Source organism: Oncorhynchus tshawytscha, linkage group LG26, assembly GCF_018296145.1.
Source record: "Oncorhynchus tshawytscha isolate Ot180627B linkage group LG26, Otsh_v2.0, whole genome shotgun sequence".
In the NCBI taxonomy this organism is placed as follows: domain Eukaryota; kingdom Metazoa; phylum Chordata; class Actinopteri; order Salmoniformes; family Salmonidae; genus Oncorhynchus; species Oncorhynchus tshawytscha.
The window spans coordinates 33,931,312-33,953,748 of record NC_056454.1 but is presented as its reverse complement, the minus strand read 5'-3'; the positions used below and the strand labels follow the sequence as shown (position 1 = coordinate 33,953,748).

The window sequence follows — 22,437 nt, the reverse complement described above, 5'->3', positions numbered from 1 at the left end:
TTGCGTCGTGTGCGTGAGCATTGCAAAATAAATGTTGAAATCTATATTATTCAATTATTGCACCCACACTGCTCGCGCGCACCAACAAGCGTCCTTGTTGCCAAGGGCTAAAATAGAAGTCAGTTCTATTTCTGACGCAGATCGCGCTGCAAGTCCTGCTTCTCCCATCTCCTCACTGGTTTATAGAAGCAGGTGTTGGTTATACCCACGTGGGTGACTGAAAGACAAACTAGGTCGGTGACGGCAATGCATCTAATTTATGATAGTTGCCAATCGCAATATAAAGTCAATAGAAGAAAAAGCCTAGAAGGAGGAGAGATGAATAGAAACAATTTGGTTGACCGTTTTATGTGTGGATTAATTGTCGGAGTAGAGGACCTTGTGCATTTCAGGTAAAATAACAAAGGAAGCTAGCTAGCTAAATTGCCATAAATGTTTAATGCTTTTTGACCTGTCCCCAAATTAATGTAATTGGTTCAGAGTTTGTTTTGATTTTTTAACCTGCGTGTCGTGATTGCATTTGGTGTGGGGGAACAAAATACATTTATGCGCGATGGCGCACATGCGCAGCCGGTTTGGATTCCGTGTTAGCTAGAAAGGTCAGCGTGTTCAACAGCCACTGCAGGAATGTACTGACGGGGATTTCACCCAGTGTGTAGGTCTGGTCAATGTGCCCAGTCGCCTTGCAGTAGGCTACCGCACAATGAGGCAGAGCGGGCCCAGTAGACCGGCCAATCACTGGAGGCTAGTCCACCCGGCAGGGGTATCCTGGGCTAGGAAGCCCAGCGCATCTAGACGTTATATCACAGAGCAGATACCAACCTCCGGCTTCCACCACACAGCGGGGCAGGAAAGGATTCAGAAGACTCAGGTAGAATGGCGAAACACTGACCGTCGAGGAATATCCAAGGCTAGTCGGCCCAACATGTCTAGACCATCAGTCACAGCACAGATGTATCCTCTCTCGGCTTTCAGGGAGGGCACCACACCAGTTGTATCTCCTCGTGTAGAAACCAGCAGATGTCAATTTAATGCTTTAATTCTGAAGGATTTTTGATTTTGCCTGTTGTTTAATGACAACTCTCGCAGCCTATAATGGTTTTGCTAAGTAATAAAAACGTGTAACACAAACAAACAGAAACAAACAAACAGTGTGACACAACGTTCAGCAAAACTGCTCTGCTGCCATCTTGATGATTAGAGTGATGTGAAGTTATTCACAATCTAGACCTCATTTCAAATGTATCAAGAGATAATTGTATTTGTATTCCTAAAAATCAATACATTGTTTAAAGCACACTTTTACAAGTCACGGTCACAAATTACAGCTCCAATAAGCTCCTATGGTGAACAACATGTGAACAAGAGGCTTGTAGAATCATGACTCTTGAGTTTTCAGTTCATTGTTCACCGGTAGGGGGTCCAGCGTGCTCTGTGCATTACTGAGTCAAATTAACAATGAGTCGAAAGATTCATTATTTTGACTGGACAGTAAAACTTCCCATCACTAATAGAAAACTTTCCAGGCTATTTAGTATCACAGTACTTACGTAGATATTATTTAAGATTTAGTGCTTGCAGTGAACATATAATCATGCAAATAAAAATAAAAACATTACCTGATTGACATTCATTCTCACAGGTGGCCAAAAATAACAATCTGAAAACCACACCCAAAATAGACCACGCCTTCTGGTAGGCAGCTGCTGCTACATTGCGCGCACTGCGATTCGATGTGATTGTGAATGAGGTGTTGAAAGCAATTTAGAAGCTTTCATTCAATAAAAATATCACATTGACCTGTCAAATTCATTATTTGATTTCAGAAAAACTGAATAGAATAGGTTGAACGAACCAAAGGATAATTTTGGATCATACCAATTCAGAAAAACGACAGTGCCGTCCCACTTTCTACAGTATAATAGGGTAATAACTCTTTACATTTTCAGTTCTATTCTTTAGTTCCTTGAAGCCATGGCGAAGTCTTTGTAGCTTAATGTACATTTATTTCACAGAGTTTTGAATCCTTTAACTTATGGAAACATAATACAGATCCATCCAACTAGAACGAAACACTGCATGACACTATGACATTATGTCTAGGTATGCATTATGTTATGCAATATGAAAGTGCATAACACTGAGTGCCGATGAGAGGAAAGACATTGGCTAATCATCCTCTCACTTCAGATGTTGTTTTAGCATTGGACAGCTTCTCTCATGGTGCTTGCTACAGAAGGCAGCGGGCAGGGTGGTTCCTTGTCTGTCAGTATTTTAGAAGACAAAACAACCTGCTCCTCTCTGCTTGTTCATAATGACTATATCTAACAGCAGCAGTTTTCCATTTACCTCATTATCAACAAGACACATCAAAGACACTGGAACATCATCTTGAAATCTGAAAAATGGTAAAACCTACTGCTACTGAAAATAAGTCTTGACCATAGAGCAGTGCTGGCCCTCTGTGTTTGATACTGTTAGGACCTGAACCTGTAGACACAAAGCATCTCAGAGTACGACTGCTGATCTAAGATCAGGTCCCCCATGCCAATATAATCATATTTATTCTAAAATGCAAAGCTGATCCTTTACTCTGTCACATACGGGCCCTGGACCTCTGGCCGTATTATACTGAGAGATCCTCCCCAGCTGTGTGTCTGTCTATTGGGGTGTTTTATGAGGCCAAACCATGAAGGGTGGACAGGATGGGAAGACAGTACGGTGGCATGGGGGCTAGAGCTGGACCAAGCTGGCTCACTTTAACCCTGCATGAAGGGTGGACAGGATGGGAAGACAGTACGGTGACATGGGGGCTAGAGCTGGACCAAGCTGGCTCACTTTAACCCTGCATGAAGGGTGGACAGGATGGGAAGACAGTACGGTGGCATGGGGGCTAGAGCTGGACCAAGCTGGCTCAATTTAACCCTGCATGAAGGGGCAGGATGGGAAGACTGGTGGCATGGGGGCTGAGCTGGACCAAGCTGGCTCACTTTAACCCTGCATGAAGGGTGGACAGGATGGGAAGACAGTACGGTGGCATGGGGGCTAGAGCTGGACCAAGCTGGCTCACTTTAACCCTGCATGAAGGGTGGACAGGATGGGAAGACAGTACGGTGGCATGGGGGCTAGAGCTGGACCAAGCTGGCTCACTTTAACCCTGCATGCCACCGCTTTTCCTCTTCAAAGCCCTCCAGATGCTGAAGAGCCATTGAAGCAGCAAATTGGCTTCTTGACATTCCTCTGTAACAAGTTTTAAAAAACACGACCAAGAGAAACAGAGAGCAGGAGAGAGCGGGAGAGAGAGAGAGAGAGAGAGAGAGAGAGAGAGAGGAACACAGAGTTGGTGCTGGCTTGAATTAGGGTGATTGCATTGAAAAGGGAAGTGCTATGTCCTTAACATGCATAATATTCTCTACATGCCAAACACTTACCTGAAGATTATAGAAAGCACTTAGCATTCAGGCAACACGTAATAGTCCAACATCTTCAGTAACCTTGCTAAAAGTCAATGTCAAAGACAGTTGTAATTACCCGATTGTGTTCCATCGCTACAGAGTGTGGGGAGTAAATGTCAACAAAGTTGTAAATTGACTTTGATTTACAGACGCTCTAGTCAATGTTTGGAACAGACTATTTGAGCATTAACCATACTGTCCAGGCTAGATACTAATGGCGCTCATTGCACAGGGTACAGTGTACTGTATGTGTGGTGATAACAGATAAGATACTCTGTGTTCTTTACTGCTTCTTCTTGACCAATAGTTTGGGATATGGTCTTAAACAGTGCATAGTATTCAATCTAACAGGCTAGCTATCTGATGCAGTGTAAATGAATGATAGACAATAGCAGCATACTGTAGTTAAGATTGAGGTAAAGGAGGTTAATACGACTCCTGTCAGAGATGGTAAATGGGTTTCTGTTCTGTGCTGTAAATGGTGGAAAGCGGCAGTAGTGGGTAGTGTTCGGTTCTGTTTGTCAGCAGAAATAGACATGTAAAGGCAAAAGGATTGTAGGGACAATAGAGCTCTGGCAAACTAAATTGTAGGGGTTGCTGCCATGGCAACAGGAGGAGGAGGAAATGGAGCAGGGTACAGTGTGTGTGGAGAGGGATAGAAGGAAAGGTGTATGTATGCGTGTGCCTCGTTTGCTCTGAGTAAAGGGGGATTTTCATCCTTATTTGCCACAGTAATAATGGAGTATGAATCTAAAGAGGGAGTAAACTGTGTGTGTGTGTGTGTGTGTATAAACACAGCAAAAAATGAATCGAACCTTTACAGGACCCTGTCTTTCAAAGATAATTCGTAAAAATCCAAATAACTTCACAGATTTTCATTGTAAAGGGTTTAAACACTGTTTCCCATGCTTGTTCAATGAGCCATAAACAATTCATGAACATGCACCTGTGGAACGGTCGTTAAGACACTAACAGCTTACAGACGGTAGACAATTAAGGTCACAGTTATGAAAACTTAGGACACTAAAGAGGCCTTTCCACTGACTCTGAAAAACACCAAAAGAAAGATGCCCAGGGTCCCTGCTCATCTGCGTGAACGTGCCTTAGGAGGCATGAGGACTGCAGATGTGGCCAGGTGTGGAAGATGTTGCAATGTCTGTACTGTGAGATGACTAAGACAGAGCTATAGGGAGACAGGATGGACAGCTGATCATCCTCGCAGTGGCAGACCACGTGTAACAACACTTGCACAGGATCGGTACATCCGAACATCACACCTGCGGACCAGGTACAGGATGGCAACAACAACTGCCCAAGTTACACCAGGAACGCACAATCACTCCATCAGTGCTCAGACTGTCCGCAATAGGCTGAGAGAGGCTGGACTGAGGGTATGTAGGTCTGTTGTAAGGCAGGTCCTCACCAGACATCACCGGCAACAACGTCGCCTATGGGCACAAACCCACCATCGCTGGACCAGAGGACTGGCAAAAAGTGCTCTTCACTGACGAGTCACATTTTTTTCTCACCAGGGGTGATGGTCGGATTCGCGTTAATCGTCGAAGGAATGAGCGTTACACTGAGACCTTGTACTCTGGAGCGGGATTGATTTGGAGGTGGTGGGTCCATCATGGTCTGGGGCGGTGTGTCACAGCATCACCGGACTGAGCTTGTTATCATTGCAGGCAATCTCAATGCTGTGTGCTACAGGGAAGACATCCTCCTCCCTCACGTGGTACCATTCCTGCAGGCTCATCCTGGCATGACCCTCCAGCATGACAATGCCACCAGCCATACTGCTCGTTCTGTGCGTGACTTCCTGCAAGACAGGAATGTCAGTGTTCTGCCATGGCCAGCGAAGACCCCGGATCTCAATCCCATTGAGCACGTCTGGGACCTGTTGGATCAGAGGGTGATCAGAGGCTAGAGTGGGGTAACATCTCACCAGCAAATCTGGTGCAGTCCATGAGCGGAAGATGCACTGCAGTACTTAATGCAGCTGGTGGCCACACCAGATACTGACTGTTACTTTTGATTTTGACCCCCCCTTTGTTCAGGGCCACATTATTCCATTTCTGTTAGTCACATGTCTGTGGAACTTGTTCAGTTTATGTCTCAGTTGTTGAATCTTGTTAATGTCATACAAATACTTACACATGTTAAGTTTGCTGAAAATAAACGCAGTTGACAGTGAGAGGACGTTTCTTTTTTTGCTGAGTTTATATATACAGTACCAGTCAACATTTTGGACACACCTACTCATTCAAGGGTTTTTCATTGTTTTTACTCTTTTCTACATTTTAGAATAATAGTGAAGACATCGAAACTATGAAATAGCACATATGGAATCATGTAGTAACCAAAAAAAGTGTTATACAAATCAAAATATATTTTATTTGACATTCTTTAAATTAGCCACCCATTGCCTTGATGACAGCTTTGCACACTCTTGGCATTCTCTCAACCAGCTTCATGAGGTAGTCACCTGGAATGCATTTCAATTAACAGGTGTGCCTTGTTAAAAGTTATTTTGTGGAATTTCTTTCCTTCTTAATGTGATTGAGACAATCGGTTGTGTTGTGACAAGGTAGGGGTGGTTTAAAGAAAATAGCCCTATTTGGTAAAAGACCAAGTTCATATTATGGAAAGAACAGCTCAATAAGCAAAGAGAAACGACAGTCCATCACTACTTTAAGACACGAACATTAGAAGTTTGTTCATGTGCAGTTGCAAAAACCATGACGGAAATGACTCTCATGAGGACCTCCACAGGAAAGGAAGACCCAGAGTTACCTCTGCTGCAGAGGATAAGTTCATTAGAGTTAACTGCACCTCAGAAATTGCAGACCAAATAAATGCTTCACAGAGTTCAAGTAACAGACACATCTCAACATCAACTGTTCAGAGTTAACTGCGTGAATCAGGTCTTCATGGTCGATTTTCTGCAAAGAAACCACTACTAAAGGACACCAATAAGAAGAAGAGGCTTGCTTGGGCCAAGAAACATGAACAACGGACAATAGACCGGTGGAAATCTGTCTTTTGGTCTGATGAGTCAACGCCATGTCTCCATGAGACGCAGAGTTGGTGAATGGATGATCTCCGCATGAGTGGTTCCCACCATGAAGCATGGAGGAGGAGATATGATGGTGTGGGGGGGGCTTTGCTGGTGACACTGTCTGCGATTTATTTAAAATGCAAGGCACACTTAATCAGCATGGCTACCACAGCATTCTGCAGCAATACGCCATCCCATCTGGTTTGCGCTTAATGGGACTGTCATTTGTTTTTCAACAGGACAATGACCCAAAATACACCTCCAGGCTGTGTTAGGGATATTTGACCAAGAAGGAGAGTGAAGGTTGCTAGATCGAATCCCCGCGCTGACAAGGTAAAAATCTGTAGTTCTGCCACTGAACAAGGCAGTTAACCCACTGTTCCAAGGCTGTCATTGTAAACAAGAAATTGTTCTTAACTGACTTGCCTAGTTAAATAAAATACATTGACCTGGCCTCCACAATCAGCTGACCTCAGCTGATGAGATGAGTTGGACTGCAGAGTGAAGGAAAAGCAGCTCAGCATTATGTGGGTTACTCTTTCAAGACTGTTGGAAAAGCAGGCCTCATGAAGCTGGTTAAGAGAATGCCAAGAGTGTACAAAACTGTCATCAAAGCCAAGGATGGCTACTTTGAAGAATATTAAATACATTGTGATTGGTTTATTCTACAATGTAGAAAATAGTAAAAATAAAGAAAAACCCTTGAATGAGTAGGTGTGTGCAAACTTTTGACTGGTACTGTACATCTGTGCGCAATTCTACAACTCTAAATTGTAGTCACAAAAAGTTTTGTCAATACTGATTTGGTATGTGGGTACAAGACAGCAGTTATAGAAGCTCTGTCCCTGAGTCTCAGATATCAGGGGTCCTTACCAGCCGTAACTGCATGGTCGCCGTTGAAGCCATTCTCTCTGGCGGTGTAGGAGGGTGGTGCTGCTCCATGGGCCGTCCCTGGCTGGCACGCCCTGTAGGAGGGGGGGTAGCCATTAGCCCCATGGGCTGGGGGAGGAGAGGGGTCCTGTGCCCCCGACGGATCCCACTGGGGGGGGGTGTCTTCACGTTGACGACCGTCTGCCATGCTGGGGGTCAGTGGTGACCAGGGGAGTCTCTCCTTATGGCTGGGAGAAGAGGAGAATATGGTGATTGATTGATTGATTGATTGACTGATTGATTAGAGGGGGTCAGTGGTGGCCAGGGGGGTCTCTGCTTATGGCAGGAGACGAGGATGGTCATAGATTAATATAATAAATGGTGGCTCATAATGGTTATTAACAGTTTGGCAGAGATACAGAATACAGAACATATTGATGGGGTTGAAGAGACCCAATGACAAAGGACATCATTCACATTCAACACACTCTTCTGCCTCAGAGCACAAATCACCTCCCACATTGACAGACTGTTAGAACAGGCTTATGGACTTCAGATCACATGACAGTCTCTCTCTATCTCTGCTGCGAAGTTCACTTTTGAGCTGTGCTGGTGGCTTCCAGGCATACCCAGACTGCCCCAGACTGTAGCCAGCATTGGAGTCTCTGTGACAGGGATATGTCTGAGGACAGAGTGCTTGGAGTTCAGATTCCTGAAACCCCACAGGGCTAAGGAAAGAGCATGTGTGACCATCTGAGGGGAGGGGCGTTCTGCTGGGTCCCTCTAGTGGACTGATCCTGCTTTACAACACAGGGGGAGAGTGAACAAATAGGTAATAATGCTGAATTCCAAATGGTCCCCAGATCTCAGACGATTGGATACAGTATAGGCACTATAGTAATAGCTTCATTATGCCATCTGATTGGCTAGGTGGAAATGTCTGCATCCACCTATCCAATCCTCTCACAGTGCATTTGGAAAGTATTCAGACCTCTTGACTTTTTCCACATTTTGTTACATTACAGACTTATTCTAAAATGGATTAAAAGTAAAACATTCCTCATCAATCTACACAAAATACCCCATAATGACAAAGCGAAAACAGGTTTTTTATTTGGCAAATGTATTAAAAATAAAAAAAACAGAAATACCTTCTTTACGTAAGTATTCAGACCCGTTGCTATGAGACTGAAATTGAGCTCAGGCTCATCCTGTTTCCATTGACCAAGCCATGAAGTCAAAGAAATTGTCCGTAGAGCTCCGAGACAGAATTGTGTCAAAGAACGGATCTGGGGAAGGGTACCAAAATATTTCTGCAGTATTGAACATCCCCAAGAACAAAGTGACTTCCATCATTCTTAAATAGATGAAGTTTGGAACCACCAAGACTCTTCCTAGAGCTGGCCATCCAGCCAAACTCAGCAATCAGGGTAGAAGGGCCTTGGTCAGGGAGGTGACCAAGATCCCGACTGTCATTCTGACAGAGCTCTAAAGTTCCTCTATGGAGATGGAAGAACCTTCTAGAACTATAACCATCTCTGCAGCACTCCACCAATCAGAGCTTTATGGTTGTGGCCAGACAGAAGCCACTCCTCAGTAAAAGGCACATGACAGCCCGCTTGGAGTTTGCCAAAAGGCACCTGCTCTGATGAAACCAAGATTGAAATCTTTGGCCTGAATGCCAAATGTCACGTCTGGAGGAAACCTAGCACTATCTCTACGGTGAAGCATGGTGGTTGCAGCATCATGCTGTGGGGATGTTTTTCAGCGGCAGGGACTGCGAGATTGGTCAGGATCAAGGGAAAGATTAACGGAGAAAAGTACAGAGAGATCCTTGAAGAAAACCTGCTCTAGAGCACTCAGGACCTCAGACTGGAGCGACGGTTCACCTTCCAACAGGATAACAACCCTAAGCACACAGCCAAGACAACACAGGAGGGGCTTCGGGACAAGTCTCTGAATGTCCTTGAGTGGCCCAGCCAGAGCCTGGACTTGAACCCGATCTAACATCTCTGGAGAGACCTGAAAATAGCTGTGCAGCGACAATCCCTATCCAACCTGATAGAGCTTGAGAGGATTTGCAGACAAGAAAGGGAGAAACTCCAAATAAAGGTGAGCCAAGCTTATACTGTAGCATCATACCCAAGAAGACTTGAGGCTGTAATCACTGCCAAAGGTGCTTCAACAAAGTACTGAGTAAAGGGCCTGAATACTTATGTAAATGTGATAATTCAGTTATATATTTAATAAATTAGCAATAACATCTAAAACCCTCTTTTTGTTTGTCATTATGGGGTATTGTGTGTAGATTGATATTATATTTATTTCCTTTTAGAATAAGGCTGGAACATAACAAAATGTGGAAAAGGTCAAGGGGTCTGAATACTTTCCGAATGCACTGAATACAGGAGTAGTTAGGGAGTAGAGGCTACAGGACTGGTAAGGAATTGGAGTGGGGAGCAGAGTGAGCGGTCAGTCAGTCATTTGCAGGCAGCAGAGCCTGTGTCATCAGGCCAGACTGACGTTTGATTTTGCTGTCCAGGATGGGTTGTTGTGGCACAAGAGGGCACGGGGCAGGGTAACATGGCCACAATGACTTCCTGTCCCTTTGTCACCACTTCAGAGTGTCTATCATATGAGAGCCCCCCCTCACTCTCTCTCTCAATTCAATTTCAATTACAATTCAATTTTAGGGGATTTAGTTCCATGGGAAACATAGGTTTACATTGCCAAAGCAAGTGAAATAGATAATAAACAAAAATGAAATACAAAATAAAAGATCAAATCAAATCAAATTTTATTCATGTGCGCTGAATACAACCTTACAGTGAAATGCTTACATTTTGGCTCTAACCAATAGCGCAAAAAAAGTATTAGGTGAACAATAGGTAGGTAAAGAAATAAAACAAAAGTAAAAATACAGGCTACATACAGTAGAGGAGGCTATATACAATAGAGGAGGCTCCATACAGTAGAGGCTATATACAGTAGAGGAGGCTATATACATTAGAGGAGGCTATATACAGTAGCGAGGCTATATACAGTAGAGGAGGCTATATACAGTAGAGGAGGCTATATACAGTAGCAAGGCTATATACAGTAGCGAGGCTATAAAAGTAGCGAGGCTACATACAGACATCGGTTAGTCAGGCGGATTGAGGTAGTATGTACATGTAGAAATGGTTAAAGTGACTATGCATATATGATGAACAGAGAGTAGCAGTAGTGTAAAAGAGGGGTTGGCGGGTGGTGGGGACACAATGCAAATAGCCCTGTTAGCCAATGTGCGGGAGCACTGGTTGGTCAGCCCAATTGAGGTAGTATGTACATGAATGTATAGTTAAAGTGACTATGCATATATGATAAACAGAGAGTAGCAGCAGCATAAAAAGAGGGGTTGGGCAGGGCACACAATTCAAATAGTCCGGGTAGCCATTTGGTTACCTGTTCAGGAGTCTTATGACTTGGGGGTAAAAAATGTTGAGAAGCCTTTTGTCCTAGACGTGGCACTCCGGTACCGCTTGCCAAGTGGTAATAGGGAGAATAGTCTATGACTTGGGGTGGCTGGGGTCTTTGACAATTTTTAGGGCCTTCCTCTGGCACCGCCTGATGTAGAGGTCCTGGATGGCAGGCAGCTTAGCCCCAGTGATGTACTGGAACGTATGCACTACCCTCTATAGTGCGTTGCGGTCAGAGGCCGAGCAGTTGCCAGTCAAGATGCTCTCGACATTGCAGCTGTAGAACCTTTTGAGGATCTCAGGACCCATGCCAAATCTTTTTAGTTTCCTGAGGGGGAATAGGCTTTGTCATGCACTCTTCACGACTGTCTTGGACCATTCTAGTTTGTTGTTGATATGGACACCAAGGAACTTGAAGCTCTCAACCTGCTCCACTACAACCCCGTCGATGAGAATGGGGGAGTGCTCGGTCCTCCTTTTCCTGTAGTCCACAATCAACTCCTTAGTCTTGGTCACGTTGAGGGATAGGTTGTTATTCTGGCACCACCCGGACAGGTTTCTGACTTCCTCCCTATAGGCTGTCTCATCGTTGTCGGTGATCAGGCTGTTACCACTGTTGTGTCGTCTGCAATCTTAATGATGGTGTTGGAGTCGTGCCTGGCCATGCAGTCGTGGGTGAACAGGGAGTACAGGAGGGGACAGAGCACCCACCCCTGAGGAGCTCCAGTGTTGAGGATCAGCGTGGCAAATGTGTTGCTACCTACGCTCACCACCTGGGGGTAGCCCGTCAGGAAGTCCAGGATCCAGTTGCAGAGGGAGGTGTTTAGTCCCAGGAGCCTTAGCTTAGTGATGAGCTTTGAGGGCACTATGGTGTTGAACACTGAGCTGTAGTCAATTAATAGCATTCTCACATAAGTGTTCCTTTTGTCCAGGTGGGAAAGAGCAGTGTGGTGTGCAATAGATATTGCATCATCTGTGGATCTGTTTGGGCGGTATGCAAATTGGAGTGGGTCTAGGGTTTCTGGGATAATGATGTTGATGTGAGCCATTACCAACCTTTCAAAGCACTTCATGGCTACAGACGTGAGTGCTTCAGGTCTGTAGTCATTTAGGCAGGTTGCCTTTGTGTTCTTGGGCACAGGGACTATGGTGGTCTGCTTGAAACATTTTGGTATTACAGACTCAATCAGGGACATGTTGAAAATGTCAGAGAAGACACCTGCCAGTTGGTCAGCACGTGCCCGGAGCACAGGTCCTGGTAATCCGTCTGGCCCCGCAGCCTTGTGTATGTTGACCTGATTAAAGGTCTTACTCACATCGGCTATGGAGAGCGTGATCACACAGTCGCCCGGAACAGCTGATGCTTTCCTGCATGCCTCAGTGTTGCTTGCCTCAAAGCTAGTATAGAAGTGATTTAGCTCGTCTGGTAGGCTTGTGTCACTGGTAGGCTTGTGTCACTGGGCACGCGGCTGTGCTTCCCTATGTAGTCTGTAATAGTTTGCAAGCCCAGCCACATAAGACGAGCGATGGAGCAAGTGTAGTATGATTCAATCTTAGCCCTGTATTGACGCTTTGCCTGTTTGATGGTTTGTCGCAGGGCATAGCAGGATTTGTTGTAAGCTTCCGGGTTAGAGTCCCGCACCTTGAAAGCGGCAGCTCTACCCTTTAGCTAAGTGCAAATGTTGCCTGTAATCCATGGCTTCTGGTTGGGGTATGTACATACAGTCACTGTGGGGACAACGTCCTCGATGCACTTATTGAAAAAGCACTTATTGATAAAGCACATCAGTGACTGATGTGGTGTACTCCTCAATGCCATCTGAAGATTTCGGGAACATGTTCCAGTCTGTGATAGCAAAACAGTCCTGTAGATTAGCATCTGCTTCATCTGACCACTTTTATATAGACTGAGTCACTGGTGCTTCCTGCTTTAATTTTTGCTTGTAAGCAGGAATCAGGAGGATAGAGTTGTGGTCGGATTTACCAAATGGAGGGCGAGGGAGAGCTTCGTACGCATCTCTGTTTGTGGAGTACAAGTGATCTAGAATTGTTTTCCCTCTGGTTGCACATTTAACATGTTGATGGAAATTTGGTGGAACTGATCTAAGTTTCCCTGCATTAAAATCTCCGGCCACTAGGAGCGCCACCTCTGGGTGAGTGGTTTCCTGTTTGCTTTTTTCCTTATACAGCTGACTGAGTGCAGTCTTAGTGCCAGCATCTGTCTGTGGTGGTAAATAAACAGCCACGAAAAGTATAGCTGAAAACTCTCTAGGCAAGTAGTGTGTGTCACGCTCTGGAGTGGCCATAGAGAGGCTTTTTATTCTCTACTTTGGTTAGGCCAGGGAGTGACTAGGGTGGGCATTCTATGTCCTTTTTTGTATGTTTTGTATTTCTATGTCTTGGCCTGGTATGGTTCTCAATCAGGGACAGCTGTCTATCGTTGTCTCTGATTGAGAACCATACTTAGGTAAGTTAACTTTGTAGTTGTTCAGGGCACATAGCCCAAAGCTTCACGGTTGGTTTTTTGTTCTTCGTTTTGTCGGCGTCATTTTCAAATAAAGTTCAAATGTACGCTTACCATGCTGCACCTTGGTCCAGTCCTTCAGCCAGCCGTGACAGTGTGGCCTGCAATTTATCACAATATACTCTACTTCAGGCGAGCAAAATCTAGAGACTTCCTTAGATTTCGTGCACCAGCTGTTGTTTACAAATATGAACAGACCCCCCTCGTCTTACCGGAGTGTGCTGTTCTATCTTGCCGGTGCAGCGTGTATCCCGCTAGCTTAATATCCATGTTGTCATTCAGCCACGATTCAGTGAAACATAGGATATTACAGTTTTTGATGTCCCGTTGGTAGGATATTCGTGATCGTACCTCGTCTAGTTTATTGTGCAATGATTGCACGTTGGCGAGTAGTATTGACGGTAACGGCAGCTTTCCCACTCGCCTTTTTCGGGTCCTGACCAGGCATCCGGCTCTTTGTCCTCTACCTGTGTCGCTCCCTCTTGTAAATAACGTGGATGTCGGCCCTGCCAGGTGTTTGGAGAATGTCTTGTGCGTCTTGTTTGTTGAAGAAAAAATCTTAGTCTAATCCGAGGTGAGTGATCGCTGTCCTGATATCCAGAAGCTCTTTTCTGCCGTAAGATACGGTTGCAGAAACATTATGTACAAAATAAGTTACGTGAAAATAATACATAATAGCACAATTGGTTGGGCGCCCGTAAAACTGCTGCCATTTCTTCCTGTACAGTAAACATTACACTCTCTCTCTCTCTCTTTCTATTCCATCTATCCCTCCCTGGCTCCCTCCGACCCCTCCTCCATCCGATCCTTCCGCTCTCGCTCTCTTTCTCTCCATAACTAGAAGGGATAAACTCTCTCTCTCTGACTGTGCATAAAAAAGCCATGAACACTCTTATCTTCAACTGGAGCAATATTGCATAATTTAAAACCACCATGGAGTCTTTGTAATCTAATAAATCACTGTGTGTGTTTAATGAAAACAACTAAAATGTATGTTTCATAATTTATTTTGCCTCTTTTGGCCCTCTGATAATGAGGGCGTTAGGAAACAAATGTGAAGATATTTAGCTGGTGTTATTCTCAAACCCAGCATAAGCACATCATGTTTCTAGTACAACCACACACATTACAATGTATCACCAATGACTCACTGCTACAGGGTGTAGGGGAATAGGGGGCAGGGAAGCAGGGGGATACTGACAGTGGGGGCAGGGTGTAGGGGGGGCACAGGGCAGGAGGACACAAACTGGGTGTAGAGGAAATGGGAGGCAGGGGGACACTGACAGAGGGGCAGGGTGTGGGGGGCACAGGGCAGGGGGACACAGACTGGGTGTAGAGGAAATGGGAGGCAGGGGGACACTGACAGAGGGGCAGGGTGTGGGGGGCATAGGGCAGGGGACACAGACTGGGTGTAGAGGAAATGGGAGGCTGGGGGACACAGACTGGGTGTAGGGGAAAAGGGAGGCAGGGGGACACAGACTGGGTGTAGGGGAAAAGGGAGGCTGGGGGACACAGACTGGGTGTAGGGGAAAAGGGAGGCTGGGGGACACAGACTGGGTGTAGGGGAAAAGGGAGGCAGGGGGACACAGACTGGGTGTAGGGGAAAAGGGAGGCTGGGGGACACAGACTGGGTGTAGGGGAAAAGGGAGGCAAGGGGACACAGACTGGGTGTAGGGGAAAAGGGAGGGTGTAGGGGAAAAGGGAGGCTGGGGGACACAGACTGGGTGTAGGGGAAAAGGGAGGATGGGGGACACAGACTGGGTGTAGGGGAAAAGGGAGGCAGGGGGACCCAGACTGGGTGTAGGGGAAAAGGGAGGCAGGGGGCACAGACTGGGTGTAGGGGAAAAGGGAGGCTGGGGGACAGAGACTGGGTGTAGGGGAAAAGGGAGGCTGGGGGACACAGACTGGGTATAGGGGAAAAGGGAGGCAGGGGGACCCAGACTGGGTATAGGGGAAAAGGGAGGCAGGGGGACCCAGACTGGGTGTAGGGGAAAAGGGAGGCAGGGGGACACAGACTGGGTGTAGGGGAAAAGGGAGGCTGGGGGACACCGACAGTGGAGCAGGGGTGGGGGGTACAGGGAATGGTGGAAGGGGGCATGGGGGCATGGGGACACAGACAGTGAGTTAGAGTATAGGGGGCGCGGAAACGGGGACCGGGTGGATGCCAGGGTGTAGGCTGACAGAGCAGGGTGGGGAGCTAGGCCAACACCCCCCATTCAGTCCCACAGAGATAGGATGTTCAGAGCCTGGGTGGCAGGAAGGACAGCTGCATGGGGAAACTGAAACAAAATGTCCATTTCACATGGGACACAGCTACCCATCCTCACCTGTCCTCATCCCTCGTCTTTTACCAACCTCTCTCTGTCTGGATAATAGAAACTGGGTTGTTCCATCTACCTCCCTAAAGTAGTACTCTGTAGGGAACAGGGCACCATTAGGGACACACTTCACCTCTCCCCTGCTGGCAAGAACTGTACCGACGGACCAGGACAGGGTGGAAATTAGCATAGGCTGGTTGTTGTTTTAGAGCTAAGCTCAGTTACATATAGATGTTCTCTTGAATCAAAGTACATGTACAAAAGCATACAGTACCAGTATTTGAAAATCCCATTTTAACCCATTACTGAGGGAGAATTTTGCTTCGCAACAGAGAACAGTTTGAATAGTGCATGGTATTCTGAGAATATGTCTCAACGGGCCTAGTAGTGATATCTCTTGTATAACAGTGGTTTTCAACCTGTGGCAGGTGGTCTTCAATTTTTTCAATGGCAGCCATGCATTGATCATCATGTCACCTCAATTTTTATTGGAGAGGAGCATCAAGCTCATCATCTTGCACATTCACCACCCTGTGAAGATCATCATAACTTATTTAATCTGTAGCCTAATAAACTGCATGGTTTCCCGTGTTGTAGTGGGAGGACCACACAACATATGTGACTCCAAGTGACTCCAAGTTCACTTGGATATCAGTATTTATATCAGTATTTGCGTATTAAGGCATTTCCACAGCCATTTCTCCCATAATACATTTTAGCGACACAAAAATATCCCACCACGTCACACGAGCAAGTGTCTGTCGGCATTTATAGAATTGTACCGGCATTTCACATTTTCATCAGACTGGTTGTGACTTTTCCATGCGTCATATAATTCATTAAATGGTTGGATGGAAACCTGGTTATTCACTGATAAAACTGACTCTAAATTTGTCAGCCAAGATATATATTTTTTAATTATACAACTCTGTGAGAGCTTTTGAATGTGATTTGGAGGTCCCCGGAACAGAAAACTTTGGGAACAGCAACTGTCAAGGCAAGCTACTGACAAGCTAATAAGTAGGGTAGCCTACTTTTCTTATTTTCCTCCCCTTCCTCTATATCTTCCTACTCAGTCCTTTCTTTCCTCTCCTCTCTCTCCTCCTCTTCATCCACTTATTCCTCCACCTACTCCTATTCATCCAGTTTGAAACCCCACTCCACCTGTTGCCTACCTGCCTGCCTGCATCCCTCCCTGCCTCCATGCCTGCCTGCCTGCCTCCCTCCATGCCTGCCTGCCGCCCTCCATGTCTGCCTGCCTGCCTCCCTCCCTCCCGCCATGCCTGCCTGTCGGCATCCCTCCCTGCCTCCATGCCTGCCTGCCTCTCTCCTTCCATGCCTGCCTGCCTCCTTCCCTTCATGCCTGCCTGCCTGCCTGCCTGCCTCCCTCCCTCCATGCCTGCCTCCCTCCATGCCTGCCTGCCGCCCTCCATGTCTGCCTGCCTGCCTCCCTCCCTCCCTCCCTCCATGCCTGCCTGTCGGCATCCCTCCCTGCCTCCATGCCTGCCTGCCTCTCTCCTTCCATGCCTGCCTGCCTCCTTCCCTCTATGCCTGCCTCCCTCCATGCCTGCCTCCCTACCTCCCTGTGTGTCTCAGTGTGTGTCTGTGTATGTGTCTTTCTGTGCCGTGTGTGAGTCACTTGGCTGCTGCATTGCAGGGCTCTCCACTCACAGTTGGCTCACTGCAGAAGACAGGGAGCACAGAGAGGGAGAGGCGAAGCACAGAGAGAGAGAGAGGGAGCACAGAGAGAGACAGGGAGCACAGAGAGGGAGACAATGAGCGCAGAGAGGGAGACAAGGAGCACAGAGAGGGAGACAGGGAGCGCAGAGAGAGAGAGGGAGACAGGGAGCGCAGAGAGAGAGAGGGAGCACGGAAAGAGAGAGGGAGGGAGCACAGAAAGAGAGACGAAAGGAGCACAGAATGAGAGATGGAGGGAGCACAGAAAGAGAGAGGGAGGGAACACAGAGAGGGAGCACAGAGATGAGAGAGGGAGCACAGAGAGGGAGCACAGGGATGAGAGAGGGAGCACAGAGAGGAGAGGGGGAGCACCGAGAGGGAAAACAGAGGAGAGAGGGAACACAGAGAGGAGAGAGGGAGCACAGAGAGGGAAAACAGAGGAGAGAGGGAACACAGAGAGGAGAGAGGGAGCACAGAGAGGGAAAACAGAGGAGAGAGGGAACACAGAGAGGAGAGAGAACACAGAAAGGAGGCGAGAGGGAGCATAGGGGGGCATGGGGAGCTCATATCCTCTATGTGGACACTAGGATGGTGTGCAGTTAGGGGGGTAGTGAAGTAAGGCTGTCAGTGAGGCAACTGATTCATTGATTTGTTTCTTTCACCATTTCCACACACATACAAGTAAACAAATTGTTTATGCCAATTGATGCAAGATCCCCATTGGAAATTAAGTGAACCGTTCTCTATAAAATGAATGGCTTTGACTGCTTTTTGAACTGATTCTCTGTTGAATAATTCAGCTAAAGTGGGTGATGGTGTCACCTGGTCAGTAATGAGATCTACTGGACTGTATTAAGAAACTCAAATGGGGCTGCTAGGCTGTACAGCTCTAAAAGGGTGCTTCTGTTTGTGAGACGCTGCCCTTTTGTTCTGTAGCAGTAGTGATCCACAGTAGTAGACTACAGAGCCCCTCCCTGTATCTGAAGCACCATCACATTTCCCCTGTCAAAGATCTGGAGGGCCCTGTCTACCTCTAACGTCCCCTCTTCCAGATCTGGAGGGCCCTGCCTACCTCTAACATCCCCTCTTCCAGATCTGGAGGGCCCTGCCTACCTCTAATGTCCCCTCTCTTAGAAGTTACCTTGTCTGGGATAGAGTTAAGGTTAACCCTAACCTTTGTGAGTTGTTGTCCTTTGTTTTCTAGTAGCAGTTAGAAGCAGCATCACAGACTAGCCTGCCTGCCTGCCTGCCTGCCTGCCTGCCAGCCTGCCAGCCTGCCTGCCTGCCTGTAGCAGCTAGCATCATATTACCCTAGCAGTCTTTGGTATGCCTGCATACTCCTGCAGCAGAGGTGATCCACAGTAGTAGAGACTACAGACCCCTCCCTGTACCTGTAGCAGCATCACATTTCCCCTGTCAGAGACCTGGAGGGCCAGAGTATCTGTCATCTCAGAGTCCCCACTCTCTCTCTCTCTACGTTACGTAAAACCAAGCCAGTAATATTTGTTCGAACTATGTAAATGACCAACAGTTTAACAAATGAAGTGTTATAATGACACTGAGACAGAGGGACATTAGTCTCTCTCTCTCTCATGCTGGGAGTGAGTCGTGGAGCAGGAGCGATTATGGGAGTGACTGGAATTCTAATCACCCTATTGGGTTTATGTGTGTATAAATATATAAACTCAGCCAAAAAAGAAACGTCCTTTCAGGACCCTGTCATTCAAGGATAATTCGTATAAATCCAAATAACTTCACAGATCTTCATTATAAAGGGTTTAAACACTGTTTCCCATGCTTGTTCAATGACCCATAAACAATTAATGAACATGCACTGGTGGAACGGTCATTAAGACACTAATAGCTTACAGACGGGTGGGCAATTAAGGTCACAGTTATGAAAACTTAGGACACTGAAGAGGCCTTTCTACTGACTCTGAAAAACACCAAAACAAAGATGTCCAGGGTCACTGCTCATCTGCGTGAATGTGCCTTAGCCATGCTGCAAGGAGGCATGAGGACTGCAGATCTGGCCAGGGCAATAAATTGCAATGTCTGTACTGTTTTTTCTTTGGTTTAGAGAAAAAGAATGGACAAAGAAGAATTATTCATTGCCTCAAATCAGCTGTTGGACAGGAGCTCACTATCCCAAGTGAAATTAGAAAGAGGGCAGTAGAGTTCTATGCTCTACAAGAGTGAGTACAAAGAGGGCAGTAGAGTTCTATGCTGAGCTCTACGAGTGTGAGTACAAAGAGGGCAGTAGAGTTCTATGCTGAGCTCTACAAGTGTGAGTACAAAGAGGGCAGTAGAGTTCTTTGCTGAGCTCTACAAGTGTGAGTACAAAGAGGATAAAACAGTGACACAGCAGTTCATTGATGGGCTCCCACAGGTGGCTGCAGAAGGTAGAGCTAGAGCAACCATTGTCTTTGCAGGAGCTATGCATTGCATTAAAAGGCATGGAAAATGTTGGGAGAGGATTGGCTAAAAGTGGTTAACGATAGTTTCACCGGAGGGTTCCTACCGCTACGCAGTAGAAGGGCTGTCCGCACCCTACTGCCAAAAAAGGTGACCCTATGGAGGTGAAGAATTGGAGGCCTTAATGTGCACTGATTATCAGATCCTGTCCAAGGCTTTTTCCAACAGGCTGAGGGACGTGATGGGGCCAATCATACACTTGGACCAGTCCTACTGTGTTCACGGCAGGCAGATAGGGGACAACATTTCCCTGATTCTGGATTTTTTGGGGCATCTCTAGGGCTATTGGGTTGGATGCTGATCTAATTTCAATTGATCAGGAACAGGCGTTTATCCAAGTTGAACATCAATACCTATGGTGCACTTTTGAGGCTTTTGGTTTCAGCTCTGGTTTTATTGCCATGATCAGGGTGATATATAGTGACATTGAAAGTTAGCGGTGGCTTGAGTGCTCCTTTTAAAGTGTGTAGAGGAACTAGGCAGGGGTGTTCGTTGTCTGGAATGTTGTATGCCATCGCTCTAGAGCCACTACTAAATCGCATTAGAAGTCACATTGAAGGTGTGTACCTTTCAGATTATATTCCTCCTATTAGTCTCTAATGATATGCTAATGATGTAGTTATTTTGGTGAAAAATCAAGCAGAGGTGGATAGTTTGAGTCTCATAGTTCATCGGTTTAGGGGAATACCCTCTGCAAAGATAAATTGGGGAACAAGTTGTGCTTCACAAATTGGGAAATGGTCTGGAGGGATCATAGCTTTGCCAGGGGGGTTGGAATGGTGTAAGTGAGGTTTCAAGTATCTTGTCCCTAGGGGATGGGGAAAACATTGGAAAGGGGTGGTTCAAATGGTCGAAGGGAAAATGGGGAGATGGCGTTGGTTTCTAACTCGTAATTCATATAGGGGGCACACTATTATTGTTAATAATGTGGTTGCCTCTGCACTGTGGCATCAGTTGTCATGTTTAGAGCCACCGTCTGGCCTTCCGGCCAAGATACAGGCAATTATTGTAGATTTTTTGAGGGATAAATATCATTGGGTTCCACAAAGTGTTTTGTATTTGTCAAAAGAGGGCAGACAAGGTGTTGTACATCTTGCTAGTTGGGCTGCTGCTTTCCCGTTTCAGTTTATTCAAAGGTTGCTTTATGGACCAAAAAATGTGGTGTGGAGAGGGGTGGCAGGTCTGGTATTACAGAACGTAGGGGGATTTGATTTAAAGAAGGCTTTATTTTGGGTTGACAGTAGCCAGATTTCTACGGATGGAGTATCTCCGTTTTACAGAGGCCTTCTTGGGGTTTGGAGTATAATGAAGGTGTCCAGACATTCAGTTCAGTTACTTTCCTTTCTTGGGCACAGGGATGACAGTGAATATCTTGAAGCATCTGAGTATAGAGTCCTGAGCTAGGGAGAGATTGAAAATGTCAGAGAACACAACAGCCAGCTACAACAGCCAGTCTGCAAATGCTCTGAAGCCACGGCTAGTGATGCCATCTGGGCTGGCAGCCTTGCAAAGGTTAACACTTTTTAATAACTTAGATACGTCCTCAGTGAACTAATTGCGCCGGAAGAGATGGCTGCCATTTACGGGCTCCTAGCCAAATTGTGCTATTGTGTGTGTTTTTTTGCATCATGTGTAACTAATTTTGTACATAATGTTTCTGCCACCGTCTCTTATGACCGAAAATAACTTCTGGATATCAGGACAGCGATTACTCACCTCATACTTGACAAATATTTTTTCTTTAACGAGTCGGACGCGAAGGATTTACTTCAGACACTCGACAAGACCCACATCCCCGTCATTCACATGAAGAAGAGATGGCGATATCGGGGTCGTAGGTCGGGGTGCCTGGTAAGGATCCGACGGCGAGTGAGTAATCCCTCTCTACCATCAGTCCTGTTAGCCAAAGTGCAATAATTGGATAACAAAATGGATGAGCTCTGATCAAGACTTTCCTACCAATGGGACATTAAAAACTGTAATATCTTATGTTTCACAGAGTTGTGGCTGAATGACGGCATGGATAACATACATACTGTACATGATAAGCTGTAGACCACACTATTTACCAAGAGAGTTTTCATCTATATTTTTAGTAGCTGTCTATTTACCTCCACAAACCGATGCTGGCACTAAGACCGCACTGAACGAGCTGTATATGGCCATAATCAAACAGGAACATGCTCATCTAGACCACCTTTACTCCACACACAGAGACGTGTGCAAAGTTCTCCCTCGCCCTCCATTTGGAAAATCTGACCATAACACTATTCTCCTGATTCCTGCTTACAAGCAAACACTAAAGCAGGAAGTACCAATGACTCACTCAATAAGGAAGTGTTCAGATGAAGCAGATACTAAGCTACAGGACTGTTTTGCAAGCACAGACTGGAATATGTTCCCGGGATTCTTACGACGGCATTGAGGAGTACACCACATCAGTCACTGGCTTCATCAATAAGTGCATCAACGACATCGTCCCCACAGTGAGCGTATGTACATAACCCAAACAGAAGCCATGGATTACAGGAAACATCCGCACTGGGCTAAAGGTAGAGCCTGCAGCTTTCAAGGAGCGGTACTCTAACTCGGATGCTTAGAA

General features: G+C 46.2%; 1 protein-coding gene across 16 annotated transcripts in view; it reads right to left on the bottom strand.

Moving 5' to 3' along the window:
- LOC112225568 (microtubule-associated protein 2) overlaps positions 1-22,437 on the bottom strand; it is a 169,650-nt gene that overhangs the window by 69,672 nt on the left and 77,541 nt on the right. For all 16 annotated transcript variants that reach the window (XM_042306501.1, XM_042306505.1, XM_042306506.1 and 13 more), the window contains one exon: positions 7,387-7,631. In XM_042306501.1, the coding sequence (XP_042162435.1) occupies positions 7,387-7,591 (205 nt within the window). In that variant the 5' untranslated portion in view covers positions 7,592-7,631. The remainder of the gene's footprint in view (positions 1-7,386; positions 7,632-22,437) is intronic.